Source organism: Protopterus annectens, chromosome 3.part0 (genome assembly GCF_019279795.1).
Source record: "Protopterus annectens isolate FY-2018-M chromosome 3.part0, PAN1.0, whole genome shotgun sequence".
NCBI classification, from domain to species: Eukaryota; Metazoa; Chordata; order Ceratodontiformes; family Protopteridae; genus Protopterus; species Protopterus annectens.
In genome coordinates this window covers 1958854446-1958870580 of record NC_056731.1, presented here as the reverse complement: position 1 = coordinate 1958870580, position 16135 = coordinate 1958854446, and the positions used below count along the sequence as shown (strand labels likewise).

At 42.2% G+C, this 16135-nt stretch overlaps 1 protein-coding gene across 1 annotated transcript in view; it reads right to left on the bottom strand.

Annotated features, from left to right (window-relative positions):
- CCDC13 (coiled-coil domain containing 13) overlaps positions 1–16135 on the bottom strand; it is a 977767-nt gene that overhangs the window by 648349 nt on the left and 313283 nt on the right. The window contains exon 8 of the mRNA XM_044066042.1: positions 10053–10223. Within this exon, the coding sequence (XP_043921977.1) occupies positions 10053–10223 (171 nt within the window). The remainder of the gene's footprint in view (positions 1–10052; positions 10224–16135) is intronic.

The window sequence follows — 16135 nt, the reverse complement described above, 5'->3', positions numbered from 1 at the left end:
TTAGTATCCCCACAGTACCACATAGGTAGTAGACACCAACATGTTGAACAGGTACCGATGTGTACATGCAGCCAAGTGTTACGTCATCTCTACTTTGGTAATCACATTTCCAAAGGTATTTTGACATCCCTCACTGGATCACATAAGCAATAAGGGTTTTTCTGCATGCATATCCACAAAGGTTGTTGTACACCTATAATGAATAGCCATCACTGACAGACTTTGCTGCATTTGAACAGGTCTGTAATATACCTCAGCCATAAACCCTCACTCACACAATTCAATAGAAACCGTAATGAGTGTGTGTGACACGGATGACCTAGGCCAGGGATCACTGCAGTGGCTGGCCTTGTCACAAGCATACAGATGTGACCTAAGGTCTGAAAAGCGACAGCACACTCTGGCAGATGTGTTCATGGAGAAAGCAGGGTTCCCACCTATGAAATAATTGAGGTCACATGTACGTATATGTATTTGCCACACAGCTACCTGACATGTGCAATGCACATACTGTTGTCATACTGATATGTCATACAGTAGGAAAAGCAAAACCCACAGCACATTGACCAACAGTGTCACACACATAGAGCACGCACACACACACACTCACCAAGTGCAGGATTCTAACCCCTACCTAACTAATTTATGATAATAGAGCAGTACACATTAACACAGTGTACTATATACATTACTGGACGTTTCCCTTTCCACAGGTATATTTGTAGGATGGTGACATCATCAGACTTGACAAAGATAAGTATACCACTTTTAAGGTGTTTTACTACTCTCCAAAACGGTTGCTCTTCTCCAAGGAGATCACACACACACACACACACACACACACACACACACACACACACACACACACACACACACACACACAAACAGTTGTCAAGTGCAGGATTCAAACCCCTACTTAACTACTTCATGATACTAGAGGATTATGCATTAACACAACGTGCTATACACATTACTGGGAGGTCTTTCTTCCACAGGTATATTTGTAGGATGGTGACATCATCAGACTTGACAATGATAAGTATACCACTTTTAAGGTGTTCTATTACTCTCCAGTAAGGTTGCTCCTCTCCAAGGAGATTACACACAAGCACTTGTCAAATGCAGGATTCAAACCTCTACCTAATTACTCCATGATACTAGAGGATTACGCATTAACATGACATGCTATACACATTACTGGGAGGTCTCTTTTCCACAGGTATATTTGTAGGATGGTGACATCATCAGACTTGACAAAGATAAGTATACCACTTTTAAGGTGTTCTACTACTCTCCAAAATGGTTGCTCTTCTCCAAGGAGATTACACACAAACACACGGTTGTCAAGTGCAGGATTCAAACCCCTATCTAACTACTTCATAATACTAGAGGAGTATGCATTAACACGATGTGCTATACACATTTCTGGGGGTTCTCTTTTCCACAGGTATATTTGTAGGATGGTGACATCATCAGACTTGACAAAGATTAGTATACCACTTTTAAGGTGTTTTACTACTCTCCAAAAAGGTTGCTCCTCTCCAAGGAGATCACACACAAACACACACACTTGTCAAATGCAGGATTCAAACCACTACCTCACTACTTTATGATACTACAGGAGTACACATTTACACAACGCGCTATACACATTACTGTGAGTTCTCCTTTCCACAGGTATATTTGTAGGATGGTGACATCATCAGACTAGACAAAGTGGGTTACATTAGGTGATATTAGGTGGGCTACATAGAAGGAATGTCTAAACACTTTGGCTATGTGATCATCAAAAGAGAGTTTACTATCTACCTGTATCCCCAGGGCCATAATGACTTTCTCCGTACATACTGGATTACCACCTATGTGGTAATTTGTGTGCACTTTGTTTTATCCAAAGGGCAAACCAAAAAATAAAGCACTATCGTTGTGAGTCCCCAGAACACTCTTTATTAACACAAGAATTAATTGCTTTCGTCAATCCAGTTGACTTCATCAGAATAAACCATGTGCAAATGACTCCACACTTTGTAGGGAGGATGGTCCTTAGCAAAATTAGAAACCTTCTCCACAGATAAATGAAAAGGAATAGCAATCTTCTGTTTTGTCCAAATGCACAAGTCTCTTCACCTTCAAGGTCACTAGCTTCTCTGCAGTGTGTGTGTGCCACTCAGGAAACACCTTCCTGGAAGGTTTCTAATTTTGCTAACGACCATCCTCCCTACAAAGTGTGGAGTCATTTGCACATGGTTTATTCTGATGAAGTCAACTGGATTGACAAACGCGCTTAATTCTTGTGTTAATAAAGAGTGTTCTGGGGACTCGCAATGATAGTGCTTTATTTTTTGGTTTATCTGTTGTTTTAGAGCACTGTTGCACCACCTTCTTTTTGTTCTATACAAAGGGGATGACTATGCATTCTTTGGCATTCTGCTTGAGGACATTGTTTTGACACCAGGTATCTGTCTCTGTAAGACCCTTCTGGAGGATATCTGTGTCAGCCGTAGAGTCAATTATGGACCACAGTTAGCAGTCATCTGCAAACCTGTTCAGCCATACTCCTCCCATGCTTGCCTGTATCTCTGAGCAGTATCTACTGAACAGGTGGGGTCCCAGGACCAGGACCTGTGTGATGTCATTTGTGACTGGTTTAGAGTCAGACATGGCACACGCAACCCTGAACATGTGTGTTTGATCTGAGCCACTTGGCCACCCATCCTGTGACATAGCTGTTAATGTTCAAGTTGGTAAGCTTGTCCATGATGACAGAGTGGGGAATGGTGTAGAAAGTCCTTAGAGAGGTCCAGGTGGGCTGTGTGGACTACTTTTATCTCCATCTATGTCCTTGGTAACTGTTTCAAATAAGTCAACTAGGTTTAGGAGGCAGGATCTGCCTTTAACACGGCCAGGTTGGGTAGAGCCCAGTGTCTGGAGGTCCCCAATGTCTCTGTTTATGGGTTCCATGATAATTTGCTCCATAGCTTTGCAGACCAGGCTGAGTAGACCTATAGGGCAATGGTTTCCAGGTTCTGTTGTGGCACCCCCTTTGTGGAGCTGGATGACAGTTGGTGTATGCCATTCTTTGGGTACATAGCCTGTGGTACGACTGAGTCTGGACAGTGAATGTAGGTGAGGGTGTAGTTCCTTTTGGGGCTGGTGTAAGACGCAGCCTGGGACACCATCCAGTCCCATTGATGCTGTGTTCTTAGCTTTGGAGAGGGCTGTCTTTACCTGCATGTCCATGAAGTCTGGGGCTCTGCATTCTTCTGGGATGGACACAGGCCCTTTTGGGGGTGATGGGGGGAGTTTGCACTGAACCTGTCCCCCAGGATGTGGGCAATGTAAGTTAGTTCAGTGTATTTCTTGCCAATTTTTAGTAGCTGACAGCATATTCTGAAATTGCCACCTACATGTTTGGTATAGCTAATGAAGGCTTTGTGGTTGTTATTCTTACATTCCTTGGCAATTTGTCTTTAGAAACTAGCCTTGGATTATTTTATGAGCGATCATTGTTTCTTCCTAATAATGATCAGTGATGCCTTTCCTTTTGTGAAGTTTGCTCTATCATGTGTTCGTTTCCTCCTGCTGTTGTCTGGCTTATTTATGGGCGACGACCACCAGACTGGTTTCTTATTTTTGGAGGAGTGCATCTTGGTTTTATTTAGGATGTCTCGATCAATGCATCCCTGTAGATGCTCCTAGGATGCACTTGTAAATTATTCGGCAGATTGTATAGCATTATCCTATAGCAAGGGGGCTTTGGAACTTTCCACTTTGATCTTGGGAAGTGTGCAGTTTGCTTTTGAATATGTCTTCACAGTGGTTTCACTGATGGGGTGGGGGTGGGGGGGCGGGATGTGGATGTCCAGTGTAATTACTTTATGATCTGATATTACCAGCAAGGGGTTTATCTCTGTTGTGGTACACTGGTACCCCGTGTTGGTGATGATCAGGTCCAGTATGTTGTCACATCTAGTGGGTGTGGTGACCAGCTGTTCCAGGGTGTTAGAGTTTTTAAACTCTAGGAAACATTGGTCAAAGGACATTGTACATGAGTAATTCTCCCACTCAATGTTTGGGTAGTTGTGATCTCCACATATAATGGTGTTTGATAGGACCTTTGCATTTTTACTGAGTGAGGTTCCTGAGACAAGGTAAGTGATCTGTAGCAGGCTACAATCTGATAAGCAGCTTTGCCCAATTTTAGTTGCACTTGCATGGTCTCCTAGGCCTCATGCTGTGCCACTAACCTGAAGGTGTGGGTATCCATAAGGTAAATGGATACACCCCTTCCTATAGTATTTCACTCGTGGTTTTGTGTCCGAAGATCAGAGGGAATGTGAGTGTTTTATGTGGAGCATGCCCAACAGCTCTGTGTTTGACATAGCTTTGTATGTTCAGCAGAGAACACCTCTGAGTAGGCGATATGCGAGGGAGTACGGCTGGAGCATTTTGAGATGGTCTGTGTATGGCATGTATTTCAGGCCGCTAATGCTCTTTGTGAGGTATTGCTGCAAGCTTTCCAGTTGTTCTAGTTGTCTTGTGAGGTACATAGCAAAAGGGGCGTTGTACTCTCTTATGGTTCTAGTGAGTGATGAGTAGAGGGGAACAATGTCCTCTTCTATTCTGCATGAGACACCTTTTGTGATGAGGTGTGCTACATAGGAGGATTTCCTGACTACTGTGGGGATGTGATTATCACAGTTGTGTCCACTGTCCACCTGTGACCCAAGGTCTCTTGTCACACTTTCAGTGTTAAGTATACTACCACCTATGTTGTAGTTCATGGCTACAGAGATTTTAACAAAGGGGATGACAATGCACTTTTTGGCATTGAGCTTGGGCCCATGGCTTTGACAACAGCCATCTGTCTCAATGAGGCCCTTTTGTAGGATGTCCACATCTTTAGTGTTTACAATTATGGCTCCTAGTTTGCAGTCATCTGGAAACTTCAGTAGCCACAGACCTTCCGTGTTAAAGTTTACTTCAGGGAAGTAGATACTAAACAGGACAAGACCCAGGCCTGGACCCTGTGGTACTGCACTCGTCACTGGTCCAAAGTCATACATGGAGTCTGCTACTTTCACAGTGTGTGTTCTGTCAGTAAGCCTGTTGGCAACCCATCTTGTGACATAGCAGTTTATACCTCGTTTAGTGGGTTTATCTATATTTACAGGGTGGGGTGGTGTAAGCCATGGCAGGATCTACATAGGCTGTGCGAAATACCTTGCCCTTGTCTACGGTTCTGGTGACTGCTTTAATGTCATCTATCAGGTTTAGGGGACATGATTTGCATTTTACAAACCCAACATGGTTGTGGTCCAGGGTTTGGGGATTACAAATGTATTTTTTTATAAGTTGTATAATGATACATTCCATGGCCTTGAAGGGCAGGCTCATCAGGCTAATGGGGTGCTAGTTCCTGGGGTCCATGGTGTCTCCACCCTTGTGTAGTGGGATAACCATTGCTGTGCACCATTCAGCTGGCACAAAGCCTGAGGTGTGGCTATGACTGAACATGGTACGTCGGCGTGGTGCCTGTTCATTCTGTGGTTTGTGTAGAACACAGCCTGGGAAGTTATCTGGTCCCATGGCTGCTGTGATACTGGCTTTGGAGAGTGTTTTTTACCTGTGCAGCTGTGATGAGAGCAACTTTGCAGTCTTCCATTATAGTGATATGCTCTTTCATGGGTGAGAGGGGGGTAAAGTTAACACTGATCCTATCTGCCAGGATATTGGCAATATCAGTTGGGTCTGTATATTTAGTGCCATTGAGCTGTAACTCAGAACAGATCTGAGTGTTGCCATGACATGGGCCTGTCTGTTGTGCAGAGATCTCCTGAGTAGACAGTTTGCAACAGAGTACAGATTGGGTTAAATTCAGTCTTGTTGCATGGGGCAACTGTTTGAGGCCAGTAATCCTCTTGTTGAGGTACTTCAGTGGTCTTTCCAGCTGCTGACGGTGCCTAGTCAGATTCATCACAAGTGTGTTGTGGTACTCTCTGACGAGTCTGATGACTGATGAGTAGAGGGAACCTCCTTTGACCTACATGCACAGACCTTGGCAGGTTGTGTGAACACATAGCATGATTTTCTGACCACTTTGTGAATGTGTTTCTGGAAGTAGAGATGAATAACCACATTTGTCCATAGATCCCTTATTATCACCTCCATATTTAGCCTGTGTGTGAGCATGCCCAGTATGACCTTTTAGTGTGATGCTGAATGAAATCCACTGCATTTGTTGAAGTGTGTGAGCACGCCCGCTATAGACATTTATACTATATGTGTGTGGAAAATCAAGTTGTATTTTTACAGCAGGGCTCACCTTTGCGTCATAAATCAACAGGGATCATGCTGTGCCTGCAGGGCTTCCATGAGACACTTTGCATAGACTTATCAACATTTCTACATACAGTGGGGACAGCTATTCTTTGTACATTTCTACCCGGGTGCACACCTGATTGTTACTGTGGGTGTACATAGGATGAGGGGTTCACCTGACACTTATACACATTTGCTAGGCCTGCACTGCTACGTAAGGTACTCTATTTCAGTCTGTACTGTTGCCTATCATACTGGCTTGAGGCATACTAATGTACTACAGATCTTAGCGTCCACTGTCACTGTATTAGATTGTGACTTCATAGCCTACCCAACCCACATCACACCGCCTGGCCTGCTGTTCTCTGTCTGCATAGGCCTGTGGGGGGGTTACCCATATGCCTCTTTAGGGGCATGCTACAGCATTTCTTTGTGTTTGCATTAGTGTACAATTGTCCTGCTGTGTCTGTGCTGGTGAAATGCTGTCGTGGCTTAGTGGTTCAGTACTGTGACTATAGTGCACAGTATCCTGGGTTCGAGCCCATTCACTGCTTTTTATTTTCATGCTGGGCAGACCAGACTGTTTAAGGAACAGTACCTCTCAACTGTCCCTGATTTTCAGGGACGTCCCTAATTTTGACTCAAATTTTAGCTCTGTCCCTCTTAATCCTTCCTAAAACTAGTGACGAAAAGGTGGTGAATTACACTTAATGAATAATGACAATAATTAAGAGTTATAGACTTCTTTTACTTCAGAAAATGTGTATTAATTCATATGCTCTGATTCTGTCAATGTTTCAAGTTAATAGCACTAATATTTTAAAAGTGTCCCTGATTGTCCCTGAATTTTTATTGACTTGTCCCTGATTCTGTTGAAATTTGTCCCCGATTGGTTGAGAGGTCACTGAGCATGTTTACCTGACTTTGCTCAACTTTGCCCGACCTTGCCCAACATTGATCAATGTTGCCCGACGTTGCGCTAGTTGGTGCAGGACATTTTGCTTACATATACTAATTAGTGGTAAAAGCTGCCTAGCACTGCTTTATATTGCTTGAAACATGGCGATCATGCCTCAGGTGGTGCTGCAGGGTTGCCTATGTCGGATGCACATAGTACACTCCCTATACATGTGTGAAAACAGGTACTGTCATGTTAGGCATCCCTTTTATTTTATGTGCGAGTTCCTACTGAGCCAGTGTATGTGCTATGCGTTGCCTCTTTGCCAAGGCCAAGGCATACTGGGCACGCTTCCTTTTGGCTACTGGGGCAGGCTCAGGTTGTTCCTCCTCCGAGTCACACTGTGCCTGTGCAGGCCTTGGCAATAGTGGGGGGTGTTTGGCTCTGCCCCATGCTGTTCCTGCTGCAGCTGTTTTCGCAGGATCATATTGTGTAGCATGGCACATACCATGACAATTTGGGTACATGTAGTTGGTAAGTACTGCAAGGCCCCACCAGATGTGTCCAGGCACCAGAACCGTGACTTGAGCATCCCAAACACATGCTCGATTACATTTCGTGTTTGTGCATGTGCCTCATTATGGAGTTTTTGTTCAGGTGTGTGTGCATTTCTGATGGGTGTCATCAGCCATGGCTCCAGTGCGTATCCAGCACCCCCCACTAGGTGACCATCAGGGATGTCCCCATTGGCAAATGTCTGGTACAGCTGCATCAGATGCCAGATATGGGAATTGTGGTAGCTTCCAGGGCAGCCAGCACACACATTCAGTATTATGCCCTGGGCATCGCACACAACCTGGCAGTTGATGGAGTGGAAGCCCTTGTGGTTGATGTAGGCCCTACCCCGTTAACCCGGTTGGTGCTTTTATGTGTATATGCATGCAGTCAATTGCACTCACTACCTCAGGGTATTCAGCTATTTGCTGGAAGAGACGCATATTGCTGGCCAGTGCCTCACGGGAATTGGGGAAATATACATGATCACCACATGTGCTGACATGGCATTCAGGAACTGGTGCAGTACCCTGGATGCTGATGCCTGTGAAATCCCCATCATATCACCAGTTGGTCTCTGGAAGGTACCTGTTGCTAGTATTCTTAGGCCAACACATACCTTGGTTTCCACTGGGATGGGTTCCCCTCTGTTGGTTCTGTATGTAAGGTGTGGCCTGCACAGCTCAACAATTTGCTGCAGGAGGTCTCTGTCCACTCTATAGCGCTCCACTATCTCCAGCTCATGTAGCCCCTGGTAGGTTAACCTGGGTCTGTACACTCTTCTCCGTCGCCTCACTGTGGGTTGCTCAGCAGCATTCGTAATGGCACTACCCTCAGTATCTTGCACATGTTGCCTTATAATAGCAATGGCAGCCCCTAACATTTTTTTGTCTCAGTTAAGCTTTTTAAGTTTTCACTTCTCTTTGTAGACTGCAGTGTTGCAGTGTTTCTGAGAAAAACATGGGGGAATGTTGTTTGCGGAGTTTTAAGTGCTGGGCTGGGCTAATGTACTGCCTGTGTAATTGGCTGATTCTGATTGATTTCATCTGGCAGCTCTGCTAGTTCTCCTTGGTTAACTTCCTACTACTTCTTTTTCTTCCTTTTCCCTTTCTGTTTCCACAGGGGGGAGCACCGTGGAAACAAGCACAAACACGCGCACACAGGCTTACACAGGCTTACACAGGCTTAGGCGGGTTCACACGCGTGCACACAGGCTTACACGGGTGCACACAAGTGCACACAGGCTTAGATGGGTTGACAGGCATGCACACGCACACACACAGTGTAAGCATCTTTGCAAGAAACTTTAGTGATATCCACGGTGTACACCTTCAGTTTCTGGGTTTCAGTTAAGACAACTGTAGACACGCCTCTTCCAGTCCTGAGCAATTCACAGCAAACACATGCCACTCTGCTCCAATCAGCTTACAGTCTTTGATACATACCCCCTCATGATGTCACCTATCTTCTAGTCTACTACTCCCCTAATCCTACACTTACACTCTAGGGACATGGTTCACATGGAAGGGAAAATTGGGATTCACTATCCTTATCCTCATTTGCATAGGATTGCCTACTAATGCTTGGTTACATCTCTCAAACTGAGTTTCCCCTCTTATCAACCACTACTTAGTAGCCATGTTGTCTTCAGCCTGCCATTCACCTGCATGGCAGAGGAATATTTTTAATAAAATGCCTATTTTTGCCTTTTTTGTTTTTATAGCGCCACACGTTTGCATGGCGCTGCGCTTAAACATCAGAGATCGGTGAAAAAAAAAAATTTATTTTTAATATTTTGCAGCAGATAAAAATGCCAATGGCCTTATATTTGGCCATTGGCATGCTTCCTCAACTGGATGCATCCTTTATTTGGAGCTGTCAATGCTCAGTTTTGCTATTTGCAGAATGGTACTCCGAAACCAATGGAGTACATTTCTGCAAATAACTCTACTCTTACTTGGACAGGTTAGTGTTTTCTGGATTGCAAATTTACCTCATTTCCATAGCTTTCAACAGCAAATGAGGTAATTTGCATAACATAACACTGTCCGTGCAAGAGTAGTTTTAGGAGCTCTCATGCACGCCCCTGCCGGCTGTTGCTGGAACACTCGGCAGACATATTGGATGTCTGGAGTCTTACTCTACTCTTAGACTCCGTGCAAGCCTTTGTGAATCCGGCCCATTGTATTTTTTATGTTTTATGTGATTATAAATGTGTGCAACAAGTAAACTTTACACAACCATTTATACTTAAAAATTAATGTTAAATGGCTCCTACCTCCAAGGCTTCCTTCCTTTCCTTCTCCATTGTACGAATCCTGGCCATGTTTTTGTCCTGAGCAGGTGACTTTCTTGGCACAGCCAAACCTAACATTTCTTCTTCAATACTTCTTTCATATGACTGATTTCTGGAAACAGTTAGGCCCAACTGGTTCTCTAACTCACGTATCTAAAGTAAACCAAGAATCATTGTTAAACAGCTTGTTTACAGTCAGTTCATGACCTTAAAAACATATGCACAATGCTTTTTATATCAAACATTACTGAATACATATGTCCCTAAATTATCAACTTGTAACACAAAATTCAAGGTAAACGTATATTTTTGAATTATGGTAGCTCATTACCTGCGTGTTTCCACAAAGGTTTTCTCTGAGTACTCTGATTTCCTCCCACCACCCAAAGACATGCACTAGGTGAACTGGCATTCTCCAAATTGTTTGTGTGTCTGCATACATGTAGAGTGGCAGTAAGTGAATGTGTGTATACACTGGTGCCATATCTAGAAGAGGTTTCATTGCCTTATATCCATTCACTGACAGGACAGGCTAAATGGTCTCAACAACCACGTAGGACTAAGCTAATTAATGGAAATCGGTTGGATGGAAGGTAGTTAATTACTTTGCAAAGGAATGTTGGGTAAAAAAAATGGCAGATCTTGTTTCACAACCTCACACTACAGTGGAGTTTTAATTAGCTGTTTTTTTGTTTTTTTTAAACATTGTTGCTAACATGAAGGCAAGCTTAAAGACAGGATATTTTGCATAGGAACAAATAAAGAAGCTGGAAGAAGTATACCAAATTCCACAATTACTGCCGCAGTAAAGAATTCAAACATCTATTGTTATGGGTATGTGTAACTCACACAACTGTACTACCTTCATTATTTCCACTGCTACAGTAGATTTTATGCTGTATGAATTGATTACTAAGCCTATCCAACCCTGGGAGGAGGAGGAAGGATATGGATCCAGGAGTTCCTGGAGAATGGCCCTAGTAAAGCCAATCCTGAATCTGGAAAAAAAGGAATCCAGTTTGTAATGCCTTGTAAAGGTACATACAGAGGGCCATGTAGCTGCCTCTATAATGCTTCTAGAGTCCATCCCATTCCAATCTGCCATTAGAGAAGGCAAGGCCTTCAGAGTGTGCCTTGATATTGTCTGGAACTGATTTATTATGGTGGGTATAACAAAGGGCAATAGCCAGACACAACAAACTGAAAATAGTCTGTTTTACATGGACTGACATATATTTGTTCCAACATAAGAAATAAATAGCCAAACAGTTTTTCTACAAGACTCTGTTCTGTCAAGATAGTACCTGAGCTGTACAGAGTAAGTAGAATCCTTTCTCCCTGGTTCTGAGAGTTAGGATAGAGCACTGGGAGATTGGTGGCCTGTTTCAAAGAAAACTCTGAAACAACCTTGGGTGTGAATGAGAGATTTGTTATTTCTGATACCTTTTCCCAGCAGCAGACCAGATAGGGTTTACCCACAATAGAGCTTGAAACTCAGATACTCATTTTGTACATGTCAGAGCAATGAGTAGAATATTTTTTTCATGTAATGAGTCTTAAATCTGCCTGATATGCAGTCTAAAATTGAGACATGGTTAACTCTTCCAAAAGAAAGTTAAGATTCCAGGAAAGAGTAACCTGTTGGCATGGTGATCTCAGGTGAAACACTACTTTCAGAAAGTGTTTTATTAAGAAAACATTGAAGAAAGAAAATGATTTATGGGAAGACATACCAAAATGTCCACAAGATGTACCTTGATAAAGCAGTCCAAAGACCAGAGATTAGTAACTCACACAAATATTTGAGCACCAGTGGCACAGTCACTGACTACTAAACTCCACATGTCCACATAAGATTTTCTAGTAGCAGAAGTTCTTGCCTCCTTTATTATCTGCTGCACATTCTCTTAAAACAGGTGCCTAAAAGTTATCAGAATCCAGGCAAATAACTGAAGAGGTCTCAGACCAGGGTGTATCAAACTCATCCTGTTTTGAGTGAGTAGATGCAGATAGTGGGGAAGCTTGCGATAAGTGCTATTGGCCAATTCCATAAAAAAGGAGGACTAATATTGCCTGGGCCAAAGGGGGTCATCACAAATACTTTTGGAGAGGCCTTCTGAATCTTCAGAATTAACCTGGATATCAATGTAAAGGGTAGAAACGCATAACGAAACAGTCACATATGAGGGAATAATAAAAGCATCTGCTAAGTTGTCGGTTTTGAAAGGAGGCCAACAGATCTATTTGAGATGTTCCCCAGACCTGGATTAATACCTGGGAGACCCCCCATTCAATATGCATTTGCGAGGGTCTGTCCAGGACCTGCTTAGCTTGTCTGTCACTGTGTTTTTGCTATGATGAAAAGCGAAATGCTTGGTGGTTTAAAGAATTCTGAAGCGCTAACCCTCAAATGATCCTAGCTATCCTGCAAAGAAAGTATAACCTTGTATTCCTTTGCTACTTGATATGCCACATCACAATGGTGTTGTTTGTAATCATCTGAGTGGTTTGGGGACCACAGATGATTAAAAGATTAAAAGGCATAGATCATAGCCTGCATCTCTTTTAAAATTATGTGCTTTGGTCTCTGAAGAATTCCACAGGCCTTGTATGTTTACCCCATAGGAAATGCCCCCCAAGGAAAATCTGATGCATCTGTAATTATAGATTGACATATAGGTTAAAGAATAAAGGGGAGACCCATATTTGCTAGCACATGTAGTCTTCACCAGTGCAATTCCTTTCTTACAAAGCTCAAGACTGTGATATCCAAAATCCAGAGAATGCAAGTGTTGAGTCCATGTTTTTTTACAATATCATTGAATCTTTCTCATGTGCAACCTGTCTAGAGGAATCACGAGAATCACAAATGCCATGAACCCCAGAATCCCGAGAAACTCTTTGTTTGAAGATGGATTGTCCTGCATCAAAAACTTTTACTGTAGAGTGTCTGTAAGACATCTTAGAAAGACAATTCTACGCAGTTTTGTCGAGGAGGATTTCTGAATGTTTGTCTGGATAATCAGAAGAGCTAAAATACATGTTAATGAGTGTTTACATTTGGGAGAACACTGCAAAGATAAATAAGTCATTCCAAAGGAAAAATGTGGGTGCCATTCAGTCTGTCCTAAGCAATGAGGAAAGCTAGATATTTTGAAAACACCTCTAAAGCAGCAGATAATGCAATGGGTAATGTAGAGAACTAATTGTGAGACCCAACCACATATATTTAGAGATCTTTTAGATCTCCTGTTACCATAAAACTTCCCTAGGGAATAAGAGGTAACAGACTTTGAACAGGCAGCATCCTGAATTTTAGAAATTCTACATGGCGATTTTGGAAGGAAAGATTTAAAACAGTCCCCCAAGAAGGCTCTTTCTTTGGTACCTGAAACCCCTAAATACCGAAAGAACAGAAGCGCGAATTTCAAAATCCCGAGGTTCGGAGATGTTGAAGTAGAAGTTCTGGTGTTGCGGTTTGTGAATGGATAGGTGGAAGGTCAGGTAAGTATCTATGTTTGAGTGTGTTGGTTAGGTGCTTTTGTGTGTGTTGTGACTGTGATGTCTGTGTGCAAGGGGAATGTATGTGTATGGTGGTGTTTTCGTGTGTTTGTCTGTGTTTGTCTGTGTAGTGCAACCTTGGACTTAGAATATTTAAGTAGGGGGGTAGGGGGGTGGTGGGCGCAGCAGTGTAGGTTAGTGCGTTTGTGTTTTGGGTGAAGGTGTGTGTATGTGTGAGGTGTATGTTTAGTGTAGTGTTCGGGATTTTAAATTTCGCACTTCTGGTCTTCCGGTCTTCTCGTCTTTCGGGTATCTGGTCTCGGGATTATGGGCATTGGTATTATGGGTTTTCAGTCTTATGTTGTGAACCTGTATATATATATATATATATATATATATATATATATATATATATATATATACATATATACACAAACCACATTAAAAATAAATATTTTCTGTGCAGAATGGTTCCCCAACGGGGACTTATCTGTGTTTCCTTTATGAACAGGGGCAGATTGTAGATGCCCTAAGTTGTTAATTGGGAAATGTGGGGCATGAATGGCTATACTTAAAAAGGGTCTAGGGCCATTAGCCTAATAACCTCCTTTGATTCAAGATCTACCAGAAAGGAGCTGAAAGGCCTGTTGCTGCTCTGATGAAGCCTCTAAGCTGCTTCTTCACCAAGCTACAAGAAAAAACTGAAGATTTTCCACATTGACTGCTGATTTCCCCTCCCCAGGTTTGTCCAATCAGCAGTCAAAGTAGCAGTGTGGGAGGGAACCACAGCTTTTGGAAGCTGTTTGTATGCTGTGTCTTGGACAAGACCCAACATATATAGCCTGAAGTCCTGTGTCTTGGACAAGACACAACATATATAGCCTGAAGACTACTGCAGCAGTAGGAATGAAACATTCAGTACAGTATATGGTTAAAGTGTGCATGAGTTAGACACTCACCTTAACAGAAGTCCTCAAATATACAGAGAGAAACGGGGTGAAAAAGAGGGAGGGAGTACTGCAGCAGTCAAAGTGGGTTTCCTTTATCTTATGTAGGATGTTTTTATGGCTCAGATTTCCTAATAGTATCCACATGTTCCCTGTACCAGATTTCTTTGATGTCATGGATGCAATAAACTAATGTCCTTTATGCAGATGGTGCAATATAAGCTAACATCTTCTCACTCTATCAGTCCTTCTGTGCAAACAAGTATAACCTGAGGCCTTTTAGATCCCTATATGAAGATACCACAATGGAAATGCAACAGGCAGGTGAGAAGAGTGCTAGGAGACCAAGCTCATAAATGAAATTCAAATTAACATGTCTATGTACTAGGTTAGCAGGTTTCCCAGCCTACAAAGTGTTCTGCTGTCCAGTATTATAGTGGCAGTGACTAAATAAGGTACACACACACACACACACACACACACACACACACACACACACACACACACACACACACACACACACACACACACACACACACACACACACACACACCTTTGATAACAGGGAGATCAGCAGACTGTATTATCCCCCACACTAAGTGTTTGGATTTGTGTTTTAATACTGACAATGCAGTGCTGAATTAGAGGGGTGCTGAACTCTTGAGGTGCCATCTTATGGATCAGACCTTAAACAAAGGTCTTGTCTGCCAGAATTAGTGTTAGGTTAGGTAGATGTTAAAGATCCCATGGCAGTGTCTGAAAAAGTAGGTGTTTCTTTATTAAAAGATCAATTACAAATGATGCTAATCATGCAGAGAAATATGATTTCTGATATATAGCACATATTTAAAAATATTATTCCCTTTTCTATTTTAATATCTTTTCATTCATCACTAATACAATAAATGAATAAACATTATTTAACTTTCTCTCTCTCTTTTCTTGCATTTTTTTCTGTTATAAATTCATCTGCATATTTATCTATTCAATGTTTGCATATAAGATTAGGGGTTCGGTAATTTTTATTGAAAACTACAAATAAAATTTACAAAAAAGAAAAGCAAACATTTATTAAATGTGTGACAGCACTATTAATTATCTGGAAAGAAATCAAGTAATACACCACACTAGTAAACTAAAAAGGGTCAATATTAGAAGCACGAAAATGCTTCTGAATGAATATGGAAACAGCAACACATATTCATAAAATGGCATTTAAGCGATTCGATGAATATGTCATAGGGCAAGAAGATAGTTGGCCAACTTCACGGAGTTGCACTTTCCTTCCCTATAGTGCGATCTTGGAGTTGGTATATTTAGTTAGGGGGGTGTAGGAGGCAGACGTTTGGGGGTCAGGGGGGCAAAGCCCCCCACCTGTTTATGGTGTTAAATTATTTTTTTTAGCGAATGGCCGCATAAGTTTTTTTACCTAGGGGAAAATTTGCTCATGTGACCATTCACTATTTTTAGGTTTCGTGCATTGTGTTTCGACTTTTATGTAGTCGCACATATGCACTTTTGGTCTTATAATATAGACCAAACTAAAAACACACACATAGTATATATCCTACGACTAGATTCTTTATTTTAAACAACCAGATTACGTTTTTTTACCAG